The 19,168-nt window shown below is 41.2% G+C and overlaps 1 protein-coding gene across 2 annotated transcripts; it reads right to left on the bottom strand.

The window, feature by feature from the left end:
• Nucleotides 1-250: 250 nt before the first annotated feature.
• On the bottom strand, nucleotides 251-10,679 carry Mpv17l (MPV17 mitochondrial inner membrane protein like). Of its 2 annotated transcripts, XM_071605333.1 has the most exons (4): nucleotides 10,370-10,679; nucleotides 6,979-7,049; nucleotides 805-834; nucleotides 251-608 (listed from the first exon to the last, which is right to left on the bottom strand). In XM_071605333.1, the coding sequence occupies exons 1-4, from the start codon at nucleotides 10,677-10,679 to the stop codon at nucleotides 429-431; spliced, it is 591 nt and encodes a 196-aa protein (XP_071461434.1). In that variant the 3' UTR covers nucleotides 251-428. The 2 variants fall into 2 exon arrangements, with proteins under 2 accessions (XP_071461434.1, XP_071461435.1); XM_071605334.1 differs by lacking the exon at nucleotides 6,979-7,049.
• Between the last annotated feature and the right edge of the window lie 8,489 nt (nucleotides 10,680-19,168).

Here is a 19,168-nt window from a genome sequence, read left to right as displayed (position 1 = left end):
GAGAAATGCACTGTCAGGACTATATTTGATATAAAAAGTAATCTGATCCAAAAGTGTTTAGGAGACAACCTGAGATTTTAAAATAGAGATATAAACAAGTAGCACTGGGGTCTCTGAACTCAACAGGACTAAAATATTAGAACAGAAATATTAATAATTCTAAAATGCCCTTTTGCCACTGTAGTCAATTTTAGCCAAAATACCAGGAAAGCAAAAGCTTTAGAGAAGTAGGATTTTCAGAGTAGAACTGGGAGAGAAGTTCTGGATGAAATTTAAAGGAACCATGGATCATTTAAAAGCAATTGGGTCTACAGAAGTGCGATTCTTCAAAATGGAGCTCAGACCTGATGAATGAAATGCTTTCTCTGCAGGGAATTCAGTGCACTTTGGGAACAAAAGGTAGTCCCATTAAGGGGGGCCCTGCCTCCTCACTTCCCTGGGCGCCTTCCTCCCACATCGGCCTCTTTTCTGTGAAGGAAGGCGAATGCCGACTGCAAGGTGCCATCGCCGCTCTGCTGGGAAAAGCAGAGGAAGGTGGCCCAGAGGAAACCACAGAGTCCAGTGTAAGCTGTCCTCCAGTGGACGGGAACCAGGCCGAAGTTGGTTAGCTGGAACAGAGAGAGTCTGTAAGGGCTCCACAAGTCAGAGGCAGGGTTCGCATTCTGAGTGGTTTTGTTTATTTGTCTATTTGGGGTTTTGTTTTGGCAGAGCTAGGGATCAAACCCCAGACCTCAGACATGCCAGGCAAGCCCCCTCCCACGGAGCTACACCCCAGCCCGAGGTTCCAAGGAGTTTGAAACTCACCTGTACAAAAGGCCAGTACATCAGACCTGTCTGGAATAAGGAAAAACCTGATTACAATGCTGTTTCAATCTCACACACACAATTCTATAAAAGAACAAGAAATATGAGGAAGACAAAATGCCCAGGTGGTACACTGTATCAGACTAAGCCGATTAAATTCAGATTACTCTTTTCTTCCTTTTTTCTTTCTTTCTCTATTCGCTTCTTTCTTTCTTTCTTGACTGTTCCCATTTTTTTTTAAATTGTACTTCTCCATGAAGCTTTTTTTTTTTTTTAATATTTATTTTTTAATTTTCGGCGGACACAACATCTTTGTCTGTATGTGGTGCTGAGGATCGAACCCAGGCCGCACACGCATGCCAGGCGAGCGCGCTACCGCTTGAGCCACATCCCCAGCCCCTTGACTGTTCCCATTTCAGGCGTACTTTCTTTTTTTACTTGTTTATATTTTCTGAAGTTTCTAAACTAAACAGTTGCAAACCAAAGATATACTATGTACTTTTACATTAATATATATTACATGTAATACATATTTTATATTTAAAGTATATGTCCATTTGAGAATTTAACAAAGTATTTTTGTAAAGTAGCAAAAAATAATTCTCGAAGGCTAAACCCATTCAAATATGGCTTGACTTCTTTCTTTTTCTTTTTTTTTTTGGGGGGGGGGGGGAGAGGGTACCAGGGATTGAACCCAAGGGTGCTTAACCACTGAGCCACATCCCCAGCCCTTTTTATTTTTTTTATTTTGAAACAATCTCACTAAGTTGCTTAGGGCCTCACTAAGTTGCTGAGGCTGACCTTGAACTTGTGTGATCTTCCTGCCTCAGCCTCCTGTGTCACCTGGATTAAAAGTCTGAGCCACTGCACCGGATCATCTTTTTTTAATTTTTTTTTAGATGTTGATGGACCTCTATTTTATTTATTTATTTGTTTGTTTGTTTATTTATTTATTTATATGCAGTGTTGAGAATTGAACCCAATGCCTCTCACACACCAGGCAAGTGCTCTACCACTGAGCTACAACCTCAGCCTCCTGGCTCACCTTTTATAGTTAAATATATATATATATATATATATATATATATATATATATATATATATATATATGGAAATAATTTCAAACTTACAAAAACTAACAAGAATAGTCTAAGTAAGCTGGGCTTAGTGGTACACACCTGTAATCCCAGCAGCTAGGGAGGCTGAGGCAGGAAGATTAAGAGTTCAAAGCCAGCCTCAGCAACAGTGAGGCACTAAGCAACTCAGTGAGGCCCTGTTTCTAAATAAAATACAAAATAGGGCTGGGGACGAGGCTCAGTGGTTGAGTGTCCTTGAGTTCAATCCCTGGTAGAAAGAAAGAAAAGAAAAGAAAGGAAGGAAAGAATAGTGTAAAGAACATTCCTGTATTCTTTACCCAAATTCACCTAGTTTTTTTAATACTTTGTCCCATTTGCTTTATTAATTGCTGCTCCATGCCTCCATCCCTCCGTGCCCCCACCCATGCACGCCCCTCTCCAGGCTACTTGCATGCATGCATCTGTCTGATATGGTTTTGTGGATCATCTGAGAGGACGCTGTACACAGAATTGCCCCTTACCCCTGGATACTTAAGTATCTATTTCCTTAGAATTAGGATGTTCTTTTATATCACCACAATTCTATAGGTTATATAGTTATCAATTTCAATAAAGTTACCAATGACCATGCTTTATATATTGTCCATTGTGGGAGCCGCCCTGGATGACGTGCCTTTAAGTCCTGATGTACGGGATTCTGAGAATTATTGCTTTCAGTCGGGCACAGTAGTGCCAGGTCACAGTAACTTGGGCATTACCCCAGCTCGGATAACAAGGAGTGGCTCCAGGAGTAGGTGTCACCCACGGGGGCTAAGTTACACTCACCTGTTCCTTTGTAATCCTACCCCTTCTACCTTTTTTGGATAGAATGTTCTAAGAAACAGTGTCCCCCCAAATAAAAGCCCACTTCCAAAGTGTGTGCTCTCTCTCTCTCTCTCTCTCTCTTTCTCTCTCTCTGGCAGCCTCTCGTGACCTTCTCTTGTCCCCCTTTGGTGGAGCCTGAGGCCAGGAGCCAGAGAAAGCCGTCCTGAAGCTTATAAAAGGTATTCTGTGTCTGTGTGGTATTTTGCAACACCCCGAATTCACACGAGTGACTTTAGTTCAGCTGCCCGCACTGGATGGGGGTGGCAGTCCATATCCCATTTTTCCAATTGGCCATGTAAGGGCCTTCAGGGACACAATATCTTTGTTTATTTATTTTTATGTGGCACTGAGATTCAAACCCAGTGCCTCACACATGCAAGGCAAGTGACCTACCACTGAGCTACAACCCCAGTCCCTTCATGTCATTTCTTTTCCTTATGGTACGTGATCTAGTTTAGGATGAGGAATTGCATGTACTTGCCGTGTCCCATTAGTTCCATTGATTAGGGACATTAAAAAAAACTATTATGACATTGCTATCTCTGAAGAGTAAAGTCTTGCCTTCTCTTAGAATAAAAACAAATATTTTAATATGGGGAGGTTTGTCTGTGTTTCCTCATGATTAGATTTGGGTTATAATTCCTGGCTGGAACACTGCATGTGGGTGGTGTCATGTCCTCGAGTTATCCCATCAGAAGGCGCATGATGCCCACCTGCCACTGATCAGAGATGTTCATTTTGATCACTGCTCGTGGTGTCCAGTTTTGCCACTGTACAGTTGCCCTTCTTTTACCCTTGACACTATCATGGGTAGCAATAATGTAACCTGTAGGGAGGCACCAAAGACCATTCAAACAGGAGCCCCTCCCCTTCAGGATATCCTCCTCCCTATGGGTGGATTCTCTGCCTCCAGTTGATTCTGTCTGACCCACTGTCCTGTTGTGATGGGCTGCCACATGGTAAGCTTCCACCCCCAGCAGTAGTCCCCCATTTGACCCGCTGCTGCTCAGCATTCTGCTCTCCCAGGTATTTCTCTCTTTATTATCCGTATGGACTCAGGATTTCCTACTTCTTTCTATGTTTTATAATCCATTACTCTGATTAATTATTTTTGGTGCTCAAGTGCCCCAGATTTAGCCAGTGGGAGGCCCTTCAAGCTGGCTCCTATGTCCTTGTGCTGTGCTGCACCTTTTTTTTCTTTTTGAAAAATCTACTTCCTGACAGGTAAGGTGATGCATGCCTGTAAGTCCAGCAACTTGGGAGGCTGAGGTAGGAGGATCCCAAGTTTGGGGCCAGCCTCAGCAACTTAGTGAGACCCTGTCTCAAAATAAAAAGGGCTGGGGAAGAATACAGTCCTGTATTCTACAGTCCTGAAGAATTCTTCAGAGATAGCAAGGTCATAATAGATTGAAAAACAAAAGGCTCAGAAAATAGGAAATGTCCCTGATGAATGGGGATGTGGTTAAGCACTTCTGGGTTCAATCCTAAATTTTAAAAAAACAAAAAACAAAACTTCCTTACATTCTGGTATAACGAGATGTTCCAGGCTTAACTAATACCTTGTACCCTGTACATGCCCTTCCCTAGTCTTGGAACCAGTCATTTCTTTAAGGAGTCCTCATTCATTCTTTTTTTTATAAGGAATGATGTTAGACACCAAAGTTTGAGCACTGATGGCACCATGTTATGTCAATAAAATCAGTGGCAGATGGGTGTGGTGGTATATGCCCATAATCCCAGCTGCTCTGGAGGAGAATCTCAAGTTCAAAGTCAACCTCAGCAACTTAATGAGGCCCTAAGTAACTCAGTGAGTGAGACCCTGTCTCTAAATTTAAAAATACAAAAAAAGGCTGGGGGTGTGGCTCAGTGGTTGAGCGCTCCTGGATTCACTCCCCAGTACCAAAAAAGAAAGAAAGAAAATCAGTGTCCAACAGGGCATGAAGGTGCATGCCTCTAATCCCAGCAGGCATGGGCAAGGGTGAGGCAGGAGAATCACAAGTTCAAAGTGTCAGCCTCAGCAACTTAGCAACTATACAAAAACTATAAACTACACAAGAGAAGAATGTAATATCAAATTGACTTGTTTTGTTTTTGGTGCCAACAACTGAACTCAGGGGCACTCAACCACTGAGCCTCGTCCCCAGCCCTATTTTGTATTTTATTTGGAGACAGGGTCTCACTGAGTTGCTTAGTGCCTTACTTTTGTTGAGGCTGGGTTTGAATTCTTGATCCTCCTGCCTCAGGCTCCCAAGCTGCTGGGATTACAGGTGTGCACCACTGTGCCCAGCTCAGATTGACTTCTAAGAGAGAATACATTTGAGCCCCAATACTGCAGCCAGTGAAAGGAGACTGAAATTGCATGCCCTCTGTGCACAAAGTGAAAAAACAAACCAAAAGGCTCAAGGACTACTTATACATGAACAACAAATATAGTAGTCACATCCTTCCCATTTCCATCTAAAGAACACAGACTGGAGTGGGGTGTGGTGGCATCCCCCTTTATTATCCCCATGAGGGGGGAGGCTGAGGCAAGGGATCACAAGTTCAAGACCAGCCTCAGCAACTTAGCAAGGCCCTGTCCCAAAATAAAAAGAGCAGGGGATGTGGTTCAGTGGTAAAGTGCCCCTGGGTTTTGTCCCCAGCACCAAAAAATATAGAAAGAAAGAGCATGGATTGGGCAGAGAAGTGGCTTCTTTACAACCAATACTCACACTACCACTTGGAGTCAAGATAGCCCTTTGTGGCGGATTCTTTGTGAATACTTCTGACTGCAAACACTTTGTACTATTAGTTTCATTGATCAAACTCGAATCAAGAGCCCAGTTTGCAGCCAATTTCTCCCATGTCTAATACCACTAGCTCTGAACTCTCTTCTGTGTAGTAGAAACCTCACAATAGACCAAAGTATCTGAAATTCAACATTTCCCAAACTGAACCTATCTTATTTTCTCTGATTGGCTCCCCTTCCTCCATGTCCTATGTCATATGAAGACACACTACACATACGGTTGCTCCAGCCAGAAACCTGCTCCATCCCTCACCCCTTGACACTGCTTTTGATGGAGAACTAAATACATCTGAAACATGAGGCCCGTCTGCATATATTCTGGAATTCTGAAATTTTATCTTATTGTTATTAATAGAATCAAACCTGCTCTGGGCAAGAGATGAAAAATATCCCTGATTTTGCCAAGCCTTAGGATTTTTATTGAATAAATGAATGAAATGTGTGCGGGGCTGGATTGTATGCATTTGTACTGAGCAAACAGCACAGCAGGAGACTTGCTCCAAGCCTAGGGAGAAACCTGGGAAACATCATCCTTCTCTGTAAATACCTCTGTGGCATTAAGAAGGTTCTTTTCACAAGGACTCAGCAGAAGGCACAACTGGAAACACTGGCTCTGAATGTGGGAACAATTTCATTAAAGCCACTCACATTCTCCAATTTCTACTTTGCAGATAGCCTCTGAAATTTACAAAATAAATTGTGATCACTCATGATCAGAAATATGATAAAGCCCCCGATCATCATGAATGTTAACTAAATTAAAGAGATTCTTTTCTACCCATGAGAAGCAAAGACAGCCCTAAGTCTCTTCCCAGTCAGCTGTCAGAACAAATTCCCATCAGGTACAGTGGTGCACGGCTGTAGTCCCAGCTAACAGGAGGATCACTTGAGCCCAGGAGTCTGAGACCAGCTGGAGCAACACAGCCAGACCCCATTGCAGGAAAAAAAAAAAAAGAGAAAGAAAGTAAGGAAGAAAGAAAGAAAGAAAACATAGGGCTGGGGATATATTGCCTCACAGGCACAAGGTCCTAGGTTTGATCCCCAGCACCACGAAAAGATAAAGAAAGAAAAAATAAAATATAAACAACAATTTGAAAATATTTAATGTGTGCCTTAATCCCAGCAACTAGGGAGGCTGAGGCAGGGGGATCATAAGTTTGAGGCTATCCCCAGCAACTTAGAGAGATCTGGTTTCCCAGTAAAAAATCAAAAGGGCTGGGGACGTAGCTCAGCAGAAGAGCACTTGCCTAGCATACACAAGGGCCTGGGTTCAAAATCCTTAGTCCTGGGGAAAAAAAAGAGAAAGAAAAAAAAATTCAAGACTTCTGTCAAAGTATTGATAGAGATACTGGACCAATCAAATTGGAACCCTAATTTAAAAATAGTTTTACTAAAACGTACTTAATGTTAAAAATCTGCAAATACAATTTCAAAAACCTGTCTTACCTTATACGTATTCCAAAATTTCTGTTTCAGGTCCAAAAGTACGTCATCCTTTTCCTGAAGAATGCTCATACCTATGTACAGAAGCACACACAGAAAGAATTTTAGGGATGGGGTGTACCTCAGTATTATTCTAATCAAAATTTAAATGTAGGGTATCAATTTAGCCTTCCTGAAAATTACTTCATCATCCCTGGAAAGAAATTTGGGGATGGGGGGACTCTCTTAGGAAGGGTATAAAAATCAGTGTAATTTAAAAATTCTGCTCCAATCCTGAATGGAATGTTTCTGGACTACTGTGTACAAGGCCCTGGCTGTGATCCCCAGCACTGGAAAAAAAACTTTTTTTTTTTTAGCCAGGTGCAGAGAAGCACAAGTTCAAAGCCAGCCTCAGCAAAAGTGAGGCACTAAGCAACTCAGTGAGACCCTGTCTCTAAATAAAATACAAAATAGGGCTAGTGATGTGGCTCAATGTTTGAGTGCCCCTGAGTTCAACCCATGGTACAAAAAATTTTTTTTAATTTTTTTTTTTTACAGATCCAGGTAAAATATTACTGTAAAACAGTTCTTATTCAAGTTTTCCATTCCCATATTCAAAGTAACCAGCCATAATCACTCACTCAATATATTCCTTTTGATCCAACAGTGAAAACAGAACATAATCTTCATTTCAAAACTAGATAAATGGTGGCCCAGCCCCGTGGCACACTCCTATACTACCAGCCACTAGGGAGCCTGAGGCAGGAGGATCTCAAGTTTGAGGCTAGCCTGGGCAATTTAGCAAGATCCTGTCTTGAAATAAAAAGGTGTGGGGATTAGCTCAACGATTGCCCAATATGTTCTAGGCCCCAGGTTCAATCCCATGTACAAAAAAAAAACTAGATAAATTTTAAAGTAATGGCAAATACAAAGTTAGAATAACAGTTGTTAGAATAACAGTTTATAGCAGAACAAATTTTTTTCAATAAAAAAATGGTAAGAATCCACACACACATACAAAGTAGCATTAATATAATGAACCTGTCAGTGAGGTTTTCAAACATTTTGTGAAATGCTGAAAATTTTTAAATTTCCTTTTTTTAAAAAAATATTTTTTAGTTGTCGATGGACCTTTATTTTATTTATTTATATGCAGTTCTGAGAATCAAACCCAGTGGCTCACACATGCTAGGCAAGCGCACTACCACTGAGCCACAACCCCAGCTCCTCCTTTTTTTTTTCTTTTTTTTTAATGCATGCTAAACACATGCTCTACCACTGAGCTACATCACTACCCTAATGTTATTCATTTTAAAAAGGCTGGTAGACTCTGGATATTCTAGCAACTACAAATTTCCCATTAGTATTATTCTAATCAGGGTATTATTTAATGCAGGGTATCAATTTAACCTTCCTGAAAACTACTTCATCATCCCTGGAAAGAAATTTGGGGATGGGAAGACTCTCTTAGGAAGGGTATAAAAATCAGTGTGATTTAAAAATTCTCCCCCAACCCTGATTACCAAGGAGGGGAAATCAGAGACTTATTATTCAACTGCAGGAGATTCTTAGAACAAGAATCAAAAGAAAACCCAGCAAAAAAATATTGGTAATACTGTGTTCCACTTGCCCAGCATTAGTTAAATGCTATGCACTTCCTGTGTACCATTTCACCTGACCCTCCTAACAATTCTCCAAAGTAGGTAAGGCTAAAAGAAGGAAAAAAGATTAGGGAGGCTAATAACGGTGGAGTCCAACCTAGCTGTCCAATTCCAAGCCAGACCTCAAAACCGTCAGTACTCTGCCTCCCCAAGGTGGTCCTGGCACAAAACATCATCAGACTTAGGCAATTTCCAAGTAACACCTTCAACAAGCATCCAACTCACCCCTCCTGCCTTCCCTCTTTGTTGTAACATGAAGAGAGGGAAAATGGAGGAGAAATCAAAAACCAAAGCAAAGCAGCAATCTGAGCAGGAGTCTCTACCAGGGCCCTCAGGCCTCAATCACAAAAGACCAAAACCACTGAGACTTAGCTTTTTCTGACCTCAGACAGACAACAGCTCACCATCAGGGTCTCAAGATCAAGAACATGATTGACAGCCCAAAGATGTGGTCTCTGGGGTGAATCACTATTTGTAAGATGAGAATAAGGAGAGTACCTGCTTCATTGGTTGAAGATTAAATCAAATCCTGACCCACCCACCCCCCCTTCACCAGTGTAAGGCCACTGTACTCACAGGCACAGGAACCTATTTGCAAACTTGGTTGGGAAGGCCCACTGTGGGACCAGGCACAGATCGTCCAATAAAATCAGGAGGCCCCTGCTCTCAGGCTGTCTAGTCTCCCCATCCCACTGACCCCATCCACCAGAGGTTTGCTGAGACTCCAACAGGCAACCAGGTCTTTGATGATTCCTGTGCCGTCTGTAGGGACTGTAGCCACCAAGCTGGGCTGCAATTTATCTGGTTTTTGAAAGAAGATTATGTTCTGTTTTTACTGTTGGCCTCCCTAAATAAGACCTTGGGGCAGGGATGTTTCCTCAAGTTGGTGGCTCCCTGCTCTCAACCAGTTTTAAGAGTCACTGAGCCACTGAGAGAGGTCCCCTCCCAATCTGGGAGGGAATTTGTGACTCCCAGTACCAAGGTTAGGTTGCAAACTGTAGAGATTTTCTTCAGAAATGAGTGTCCCTCCCCAGTTACCTGCCCGGATGGAGGCTACATAAGCTACCCACCCACCCCTTCTGTATTTCTTGGTGGTCAGGCAAGGGTCGCCAAAGTCAGACCTTCCACCTGCTGGCACATTTTCTGAAGAGAAGGCTTCCTTGCAGGTATAGAGTCCCCTTAAATTCTGAGTGAGACCCCCATGGAAAATCTTGTTACCAAAGCAGGACTAGGACCCTGGGCGTGGATTTTCTGGGCAACTAGGCCCAGCTACAGGTTCCACCTGCTCTGCTTCCCACAGTTCTGGGTCCTCTAGCACTTTGATGGTGTGTTGGACCCAGAGCATGAATTTTCCAGCAGCCTCCAGGGAGTGCAGTTGCTGGGGTTTAAGGAAAGGACCTCAAACCTATGCCCCACTCTTGAACTCTGCCCAAACCGCCTCTGCTCTGATCCCTGGCCCACTGGACTCCCCAGCTCCCAGGCTTCCCTAATTCCTCTCTCTGAGAAACCTCAACTTCCAGTCCCAGGCACCTCAGCCCGGGTTCCCAGCCTCCAGTCCTCACCCCAGGGCTTTCAAACCTGGTCCCCACCTCCAGAGCAACCCGCTTCTGCCTCAGTGCTCCGTCCCTGCAACAGTGCGCAACGATCCTCCGCCCCCTCAGTCCTTTAACCTCCTTCTGGGCCTCCAGTACCCTAATCTCGGCACTCAGGCCCGCTAGTACCCCGGTCCCCTGGACCCTGCCCTGGCCCCTCACCGACGTAGAAGGCCGAGAGGGCGATGGGCCCTCCGAACAGCTGGTCGCACAGCACCTTGGTCAGGACCACGCGCGGCGCGCGGCCGGGTAGCGCGCGCTCCAGCAGGCGCAGCCACACGTAGTTGAAGTTGGCGTGGAAGGTCACTGCCAGGGTGGCCACGCGCCGCGTCTGGCGCCAGTCTGCCGGGCCGCCCCGCAGCCGCTGCTGGAGCGCGTCGCCGGCCGAGAAGAGCCCGGCGTAGAGCAGGACGTTGGTGGGCCACGGGTAGCGCTGGGCCGCGCGCGGCAGCGCCCGCCACCATCCAGCCATGCCGGTGCCTGGGCACCCGCCCAGCCGCCTAACTGCACCGCCTCGGCCGCCGCCCGCGAGCTCAGCACCTCCACCTCCACCTCCACCTCCACCTCCACCTGCCTCCTCCGGATGCTCGAGAGCGATTGGACGCCCCGCGCACGCCCAGCCCTCGCGTCCAATCCCGAGGCCGCTGGCCATCGTGGGGGCTGAGCATTTGGAAAGCGCCTGGTCTGCGCAGCGCTAGAGTCCATTTGCATGAAATCTCCAGAATAGGCAAATCCAGACTGACAGAAGGTAGATTAGTCGTGGTCAGGGCTGGGCCATGTGAGAACAAAAAGGGACTGCTACCGGGGCTTGGGGTTCTTTTTAAGAGTGACCAACACGTTTTGTAATCAGACCCGGGCGATGGTTTGCAGGACTGTGTGAATATGCTAAAAGACATTTAACCGTACTTTAAAAGGATGAATTTTGTGAATTCTATCTCACAAAATAAAAGATTCGGGCTCAAAAAAAAAGGCAATGTATTCTAAATGCTTGCGGGCAAGGAATTCATTCAGCACACAGAATACACTGACAGTGTCGCTTCTTTTGGAGAAAAACAAAGGTTAAAATCCGAGACTTTTCGTGAATGTGAGAAGGGCCAGTGTGCTTACTGTCTTCTCTTCAGTTGGCCCTCTTTGGTCACTGCCTCCCCACAACAGCCTGAGTTCCCGGGTATTGTCCCGTGAGCAGGGGTCAGTGGACACCAGAACAGGTAGAAGCTCTGCCCTCGTGGAACTCATTTTTTCCTTACTTCTTTTCCTGTTCTTTCCACATTTTCTGTTTATCCTATTTTACTTAATTTTTAAATGTGTATTTTTAAACTTTTTCTTCCACGTTAAAAAAAATTAATTTATTCATTTATTTTTCTATATGGCACTTCCCCCTCCACTCTTCCCACCTCTTGGTTCCTAGCTTCTACTCTATTGATTTTCCTTTGATTTTAATGAGATCCCTGCCTCTCTTCTCTTCTCCATTTTCCTCTGTGGCTTCCACGTATGAGAGAAAACACATGATTTTTGACCTTCTGGGTTTGACTTATTTCCCTTAACATATGTTCTCAAGTTTTATCTATTTTTCTGCCAATGACATAATTTCACTGTCTTTATGGCTGAATAAAACTGCATTGTGTATATGTATCACATTTTCTTTATCCATTCATCTGTTGATGGTCACCTAGGCTGGTTCCATAGTTTGGCTATTGTGAATTGTGCTGCAATAAACATGGGTCTGCATGTGTCACTGTAGTATGCTGACTTCAATTCTTTAGGATAAATACTGAGGAGTGGTATTGCAGGTCATAAGGTGGTTCTAAGCCTAGTCTTTTGAGGAACCTCCATACTGATTTCCACAGTGGCTATACTAATTTTCAATCTCACCAACAGTTTAAAGGTGTTCTTTTTTCTCCCCATCCTCTCTAGCATTTACTACTCTTTATATTTTTTTAATACTTTTTAGTTGTAGATAGACACAATGCCTTTATTTTAAAATTTTTTAGCTGTAATTGGACACAATGCCTTTATTTTATTTATTTTTATGTGCTGCTGAGGACTGAACCCAGTGCCTCACATGTACTAGGCAAGCTCTCTGCCACTGAGCCACAACCCTAGCCCTGTTTATATTCTTGATGACTGATGTGAGATGAAATCTCAGTGTAGTTTTTATTTGCATTTCCCTAATTGCTAATGATGAATATTTTTTCATATATTTGTGGATCATTGAATTTCTTCTTTTATAAAGCATCTGTTTAGTTTGTTTGTCCATTTAATTGGATTATTTTTTTAGTGATAAGTTTTTTTTTTAGTTCTTACATATTTTAAACATTAATCCTCTATCAGAAGATGTTTTATTCAGCTTTGTTGCCACTATAACAACAACAACAAAAAAAAATCTGCGAAGAACAATTTTAGAGGAGGAAAAGTTAATTTGGGGGTTCACAACTTCACAGGTCTCAGTCCATAGACAGCCAGCTCCATTTTTCTGGGCCTAATGTGTGGCAGAACATCATGGCAGAGAATGTGTAGGAAAGTGGCTCAGGACATGGCTACCAGGAAGTAAAGAGAGACACTGCAGACCAGGGACAAATATATACCACAAAATATGCCCCCCATGACCCTCCTCCTTCAACAGATTCTACCTGTCTACAGTTACCACCTAGTTAATACTAACCCAGTTTAGGTTAAGGCTCTCATAACCCGATCATTTCACTCCTGAACTTTCTTGAATTGTCTCATGTATGAGCTTTTGGGAGAGACCTAATACCTAAACCATAACAGAAGAATAGTTAACAAAGATTTTCTCCCATTCTGTAGGTTCTCATTCCTAATTGTTTCCTTTGCTATGCAGAAGTCTTTTCAATTTGATAACATCCCATATATTAAATCTTCACATTATTTCCTGAGCTTTAGGGGTCCTATTGAGATAGTCATTGCTTGTGCCTATATGTTGGAAGCATTGGCTTTACATTTTCTTCTAGGAGTTGCCTAGTTTCTGGTCTAATTCCTAGGTCCTTCATCCATTTTGAGTTGATTTTTGTACAGCATGAGAGATAAAGGTCTAGTTTCCTTATTGTACATGTAGATAACCAATTTTCCCAGAACCATTTGTTTAAAAGGCTGCTTTTTCTTCAATGTACGTTTTTTGGCTCCTTTGTCAAGGATCGGATGACTATATCTCTGTGGGTTTGTCTTTGTGTCTTCTATTCTGTACCACTGGTATATGTGTCGTTTCTTATGTCAGAATCATGTAGTTTTTGTTACTATAGTATAATTTGAAGGCAGGTATTTTGATACCTCCAGCATTGCTTTTTTGTCTTAGGATTGCTTTGTCTATTTTGGGTCTTTTATTCTTCCAAATGAATTTTAGGACTGTTTTTTCTAAGTCATTGGTATTTTGATGGGGATTGCTTTGAATCTGTATATTGCCTTTGGTAGTGTGGCCATTTTAATGATATTAATTATGCCTATCCATGAACATGGGAGGTCTTTCCATCTTATGAGGTCTTCTTCAATTTCTTTCTTCAGTGTTCTGTAGTTTTCATCGTAGAAGTCTTTAGCCTTCTAGATTTATTCCTAGGGTTTTTTGTTTTTGAGACTATTGTGAATAAAATAGGGTTTTTTTGACATTCTAAATATAGGATCATTAACTGCAGTGATAGTTTGTCTTCTTCCTTTGCTATTTTTATTCCTTTTTAAATTCCCTTCTTTTGCCTAATGGTGCTGGCTAAAATATCTAGCACTATAATAAATAGGAAGGGTGAGAGTGGACATCCTTGTCTTGTTCCAGATTTTAAAGGAAATGCTTTCAGTTTTTCCCCATTTATTATGAGATTGGCTTTGGGTTTTTCATAAATAGTGTTGAGGTAGCTTCCTTCTATCCCTAATTTCTTCAGTGTTTTTATCATGCATGGGTGCTGAATTACATTTATTGCATGTTAAACCATCCTTGTATCTCTGGAATAAAACCAATGTTTTATTCATGATGTACAATCTTCATAATATTTTGTTGAACACTAATATTTTATTAAGAATTTTTGCACCTAAGTTCATCCAAAATATTGGTCTGTAGTTCTCATTCCTTAATGCATCCTTATCTAGTTTTAGTATGATATTGATTTCATAGAATGAATTTGGAAGTGTTCTTTCCCCTTCTACTTCATGGAATAATTTGAGGAATATTGACATTAGTTCTTTAAATGTCTGGTAGAATTTGACTGAGAATCCATCTGGTCCTGGGCTTTTCTTTGTAGGGAGGCTTTTTTTTTTTTTTTTTTTACTGCTTCTGTCTTATTACAAGTTATTGGTCTGTTTGTTTCCTCTGTCCTCTTGATTCAATTTTGTTAGATTATATGTGTCTAGAAATGTATCCATTTCTTCTAGATTTTCCAATTTATTGGACTATAAATTTTCAAAATAGTCCCTAATGAGCTCTGGGTTTCTGTGATGTCTGTAGTATTTTCTCCTTTCCTCTCCTCTAATTTTATTAACTTGGAATTTCTCTCCTTTTCTTTTGGTTAGTTTGGCTAAGGGCTTATAGATCTTGTTTATCTTTTCAAAGAACCAACTTTGTTTCACTGATTCTTTGTATTTTTTTTTTTATTCTCAAGTTCATTGATTTCAGCTCTGATCTTATTTCTTTCCTTCTACTGGTTTTGGGATTGGTTTGTTGTTCTTTTTTCAAGGGACTTGAGATTCACCATTGGGTTGTGTATTTGGGATCTTTCTGATTTTCTAGTGTAGGCACTCATAACTATAAACTTTCCTCTTAGAACTGTCTTTATAATGTCCCAGATGTTCTGTTTTTTTAACTGTTCCCATTTCAGCAAAAAAAAAAAAAAAAAAAAATTAATTTCTTCCCTGATTCACCCATTCATCATTCAAAAGTGTATTTTTCAATCTTCCTGTGTTTTTATAATTTCTATAGGGTCTTGTCATTTTGATTTCTAATTTCATGCAATCTAATAAGATGCAAGGAATTATACCTTTTTGTGTGTATTTGCTAAGAGTTGCTTTGTGGCCTGATTTTTAACTTTAAATTTTTTAAATAATTCCAGAATTACAAAAAGAGTTGAAAAAATAATTCATTGAGCATCATTATGTGTCAGGCAATAAACTGGAGGCTTAGAAAGGACTTATAATTGCTGCTGCTTCTTTTTCTTCCCAGGACTGAGGATTCAACCCAGGGGCTTGTGAATGCTAGGCAAGTGTTCTGCCATTGAGCTATGTCTCCAAATCCAGGGATTTGTATTTTCTATGTTTTTTTAAAAAATCCAATTCCTGTCTAAATTAGAAGAAATTCATATGATCTATGAGAAAAGGAAACTCTCCCTAATGATTCCTACACAATTCTCTTAACCAAATTTGTTGAAAGGAATAAAAAGAAAAATTCGGTTCTTAGAAAAGGAGACCTGGAGCTGGAAGTGGGGTGGGTTATGGTTAGGGTTGCCAAGTAAAATAGAAGGTGCCCAGGTGCCCAGTTACCTATGGAGATCAGATAAACAAAGAATAACTTTTTTAGGATAAGTATATCCCATACAAAGTTTGGGGCATAGTTGAATTGAAAACGTCTTCATTATTCATCTGAAATTAAAAGTTAATTGGATACCCTGTATTTAATTTTTATTTTGCTAAATCTGGCAACCCCAGGGGCATGGGACTGATGTTAACTGGGAGCCTATTGCATGTGTCAGTTCTGTACATTGTCTCATTACTCTCCACAGAGAGTCAGCCAAAATCCAGGGAGGTCTTTATTGAGCAGCTCAACATATTTACTTAATGAGAGCTGAAAGGAATGTTAGAAGGCTTGGATGGTTTTACATGCATTGCCGTATACTTGTTCTTTCTTAAAAGCGATTTTTAAAAATTCAGTAACTACAGAAAACCTATTAATCAAGCAAATGCTAAGACTAGCATAGCCTTCAAACAAAAGATGTTCTCAGATTCATTAATTAATTACAGTGATGCTTTGTCATCTGTGGAAGCTGTGATTCAGAGCCCTCCAGCAATAATGAGATAACACATTCATGTGGTATTAAGATCCCTGAACAGTGGGGAGGACTGGGGAACAGAGCACTGTATTAAAATGTAAAAGGAGAGTTCTGTTAGGAGCTCTTTCAGCAGGGAATAAGTGGGGGACTGAGCTTCAATTTACAATTGAGGATCATATTAAACATTCACACACACAATCACAATGATACTTATTGTAGCTGCTATTATTTCATTTTGTAAAAATAAATTGGGGCTTAATAAGAACCACCGATTGGCCCATAATGTCTAAACTCGTTCTCTTCCAACCCTAAAGTTTCTGACAACTGAAAGACTTCTATGCCTAAAAGCTTTAAGACCAATGGTCCACCCTTCCAGGAAAGGTAGTGGAACTGAGGGGAAACCTGAATAAGTCCTCTTGCTTCAGTTGATTTTAGTTACTTGCTTTTATCAGCAATTTGAGAGGTCACCTAGTTCAGCAATATGCTCCCATGAGCTTCACTGGGGATGACGCCTCTGGGTCACAATGGTAATGGCAGCCTGAGTTCTTTTTCAGAAACTTAATGGCTGCTTTTGTGACCTGGAGCCTATTGAAACAACTGACTCTTCACTTGGGCCCATGCAAGTGTCCAGTGGGTGACCTTCGATCTCAGAGGCCAACACTCCACCCTGAGTTCTGTGACCTGCTCTAGAAAATTAAATGAACCTGAGCAGGAGGTGTGGGTACCCCAGTTTATAGCCCCTTGGTCAGTAGTTCCTGAGGCCCAGACTTAAGACTGGCTTTGATGTGAGGGCAGTCTTGGGGACTGAAATGTCAACCCGTGGGATCTAATGCTATCTCCAGGTAGATGATGTCAGAATTGAATTCAACTAGAGGACACTCACACTGGTGTCTGCTGCAGAATGGTGTGCTGTTGGGGAGAAGAAACCCCAACACCTTCTGAGGTCACAGAAGTCATCTGTGTGGATTGTGGTGTGACAGCAGAGGAAAACTGTGTATTCCAGAACATTCTTCATGTTGGCTCTAGAATTTCTTGACCTGAATGGTAGGAAGACTGCTTTTAATTTGGAGGTGAGTGTGTCCCGCAAGCACAAGGTTTTTGTTCCCAGTGTGGCGATTACTTTGTATTACATTATTTGATGGTTGTTTTCTATTTTTAAAAATATTTTTTAGTTTGTAGTTGGACAGAATACCTTTATTTTATTTTTATGTGGTGCTGAGGATCAAACCCAGCACTCCACACGGGCTAGGTGCTCTATCACTGAGCCACAACCCTAGCCCCTATTTTCGATTTTACACCATTATAAACAATGCTACTATAGACATTCTTACAGCAAACTTTTTTTTCCCCCCAGTACTAAGGATTGGACCCAGGGGCACTCTACCACTGAGCTACGTCCCTAGTCTTTTTTTTTTTTTTTGAGACTGGGTCTCACTAAATTGTCCAAACTGATCTCAAATTTGCAACCCTACTGCCTGTAGGATTACAGGCAAGGGCCATTGGCCAGACTTGCATTTCTTCTATAACAAGTAATGGTGAACTTTTATTCATGTTTATTGGCTATTTGTACATGTTTTTCCTTCTTATATTGTCATTGCTCATTTACCTTTTGGGCACACCATTTTAGAAAAATCTGGGTACTTTCATAAAATGTAAATAAAACTGAAGCAAATTAAAATTAAATTGTAGTTTTGAAAAAAACTTTTTAAATTCTTGATTTCACATGACCACATCAATCCTAATGTATCTGCTTCAGATTTTCCAAGACTTAATACTCAACTCTGCTTCTGTGATAACTAGATGATGGCGGAAAACTTTCTAATATTTAAAAAAAAAGTCCTTTGAGTACCAGAAAAATATCTATGGAAATGTTTTCCACAGTCTTTAATATTAATAAATCATTACATCTTGATGGCAGTGGTTAGTTTTGCTTACTTTTCTTCTATGTCTAGCAGATTACCACTGAACAAACATTTTCAGTATTTAGAACATAAGATTTCAACTTGATAGCTGAGGGATGGATTCATTCATAATTTATTATCTTTTATCCTACGTTATTTCCCTTAAATTTACAAGTAATTAACACATTATACTGATATTTGTTATCTATTTCAATAGAATCTAAGAATCAAAAAAGGCAAAGATTTAACCTCTTTTAATCACCATTGAATCCCTAATTTCTACAATACTCCCTGGACTAAAATGGACCCTCGGAAAACATTTGTCTAACCAATGTATTCAATAATTATTCATGGAACCATAATTGCATGCCACACAGTTGGCTAGCTACACTGGGGAGGTAAATTGCCTCTCTGCCCATAGAGTGTCTTTAAAATACGATACTCATGATACGCAGACTGAAAACAATGGAAATATTTGGAAAATGAAATTTACTCCTTGTGCCAGTATATATTCTTTATTCATACATTCAATGACTAATTTTTTGACTCATCTATTTGCTAGTCATTGGGAATAGAATAATATTAAATAATACTAAAGACAATTAAAATAATATTAAACACAACCTCCTCTCGGCCTGCAGAAATGGCATTTACACCAAAGAAGACAGACATTAGCAACTAATTACTTTTGCCAGGCACCGGTGTTGCACACCTGTAATTCCAACAACTCAGGAGGCTGAGGCAGGAGGATCACAAGTTCAAAAGCAGCCTCAGCAACTTAGCGAGGCCGTAAGCAACTTATCAAGACCCTGTCTCAACCCGAAATACAAAAAAGGGCTGAGGGTGGGCTGGGGATATAGCTCAGATGGCACAGTGCTTGCCTTGCATGCACAAGGCCCTGGGTTCAATCCCCAGCACCACCAAAAAATAAATAAGTAAATAAATAAATAAAGGGCTAAGGCTATGGTTCAGTGGTTAAGTGCCCTTGGGTTCAATCCCCAGTACCAAACAAACAAAAAACCATCCTAAATTATTTGCAGTTTTGCTAAGCACACTGAAGAGGTCTAGGTGCCTCTAAGCAC

This window comes from Marmota flaviventris, chromosome 19 (genome assembly GCF_047511675.1).
Source record: "Marmota flaviventris isolate mMarFla1 chromosome 19, mMarFla1.hap1, whole genome shotgun sequence".
Classification (NCBI taxonomy): domain Eukaryota; kingdom Metazoa; phylum Chordata; class Mammalia; order Rodentia; family Sciuridae; genus Marmota; species Marmota flaviventris.
Note: the sequence above shows the minus strand (reverse complement) of the source record. Positions and strands in the feature narration are given on the sequence as shown.

What these genes read in the sequence shown, in the direction of transcription:
- Mpv17l (XM_071605333.1), bottom strand. Translation starts at nt 10,679, where the DNA reads ATGGCTGGATGGTGGCGGGCGCTGCCGCGCGCGGCCCAGCGCTACCCG. An exon ending in CCTCTCGGCCTTCTACGTCG is followed by an intron (nt 7,050 to 10,369) that starts GTGAGGGGCCAG and finishes TTCTGTACATAG; the next exon opens with GTATGAGCATTCTTCAGGAA. An exon ending in TGTACTGGCCTTTTGTACAG is followed by an intron (nt 609 to 804) that starts GTGAGTTTCAAA and finishes TCTCTGTTCCAG; the next exon opens with CTAACCAACTTCGGCCTGGT.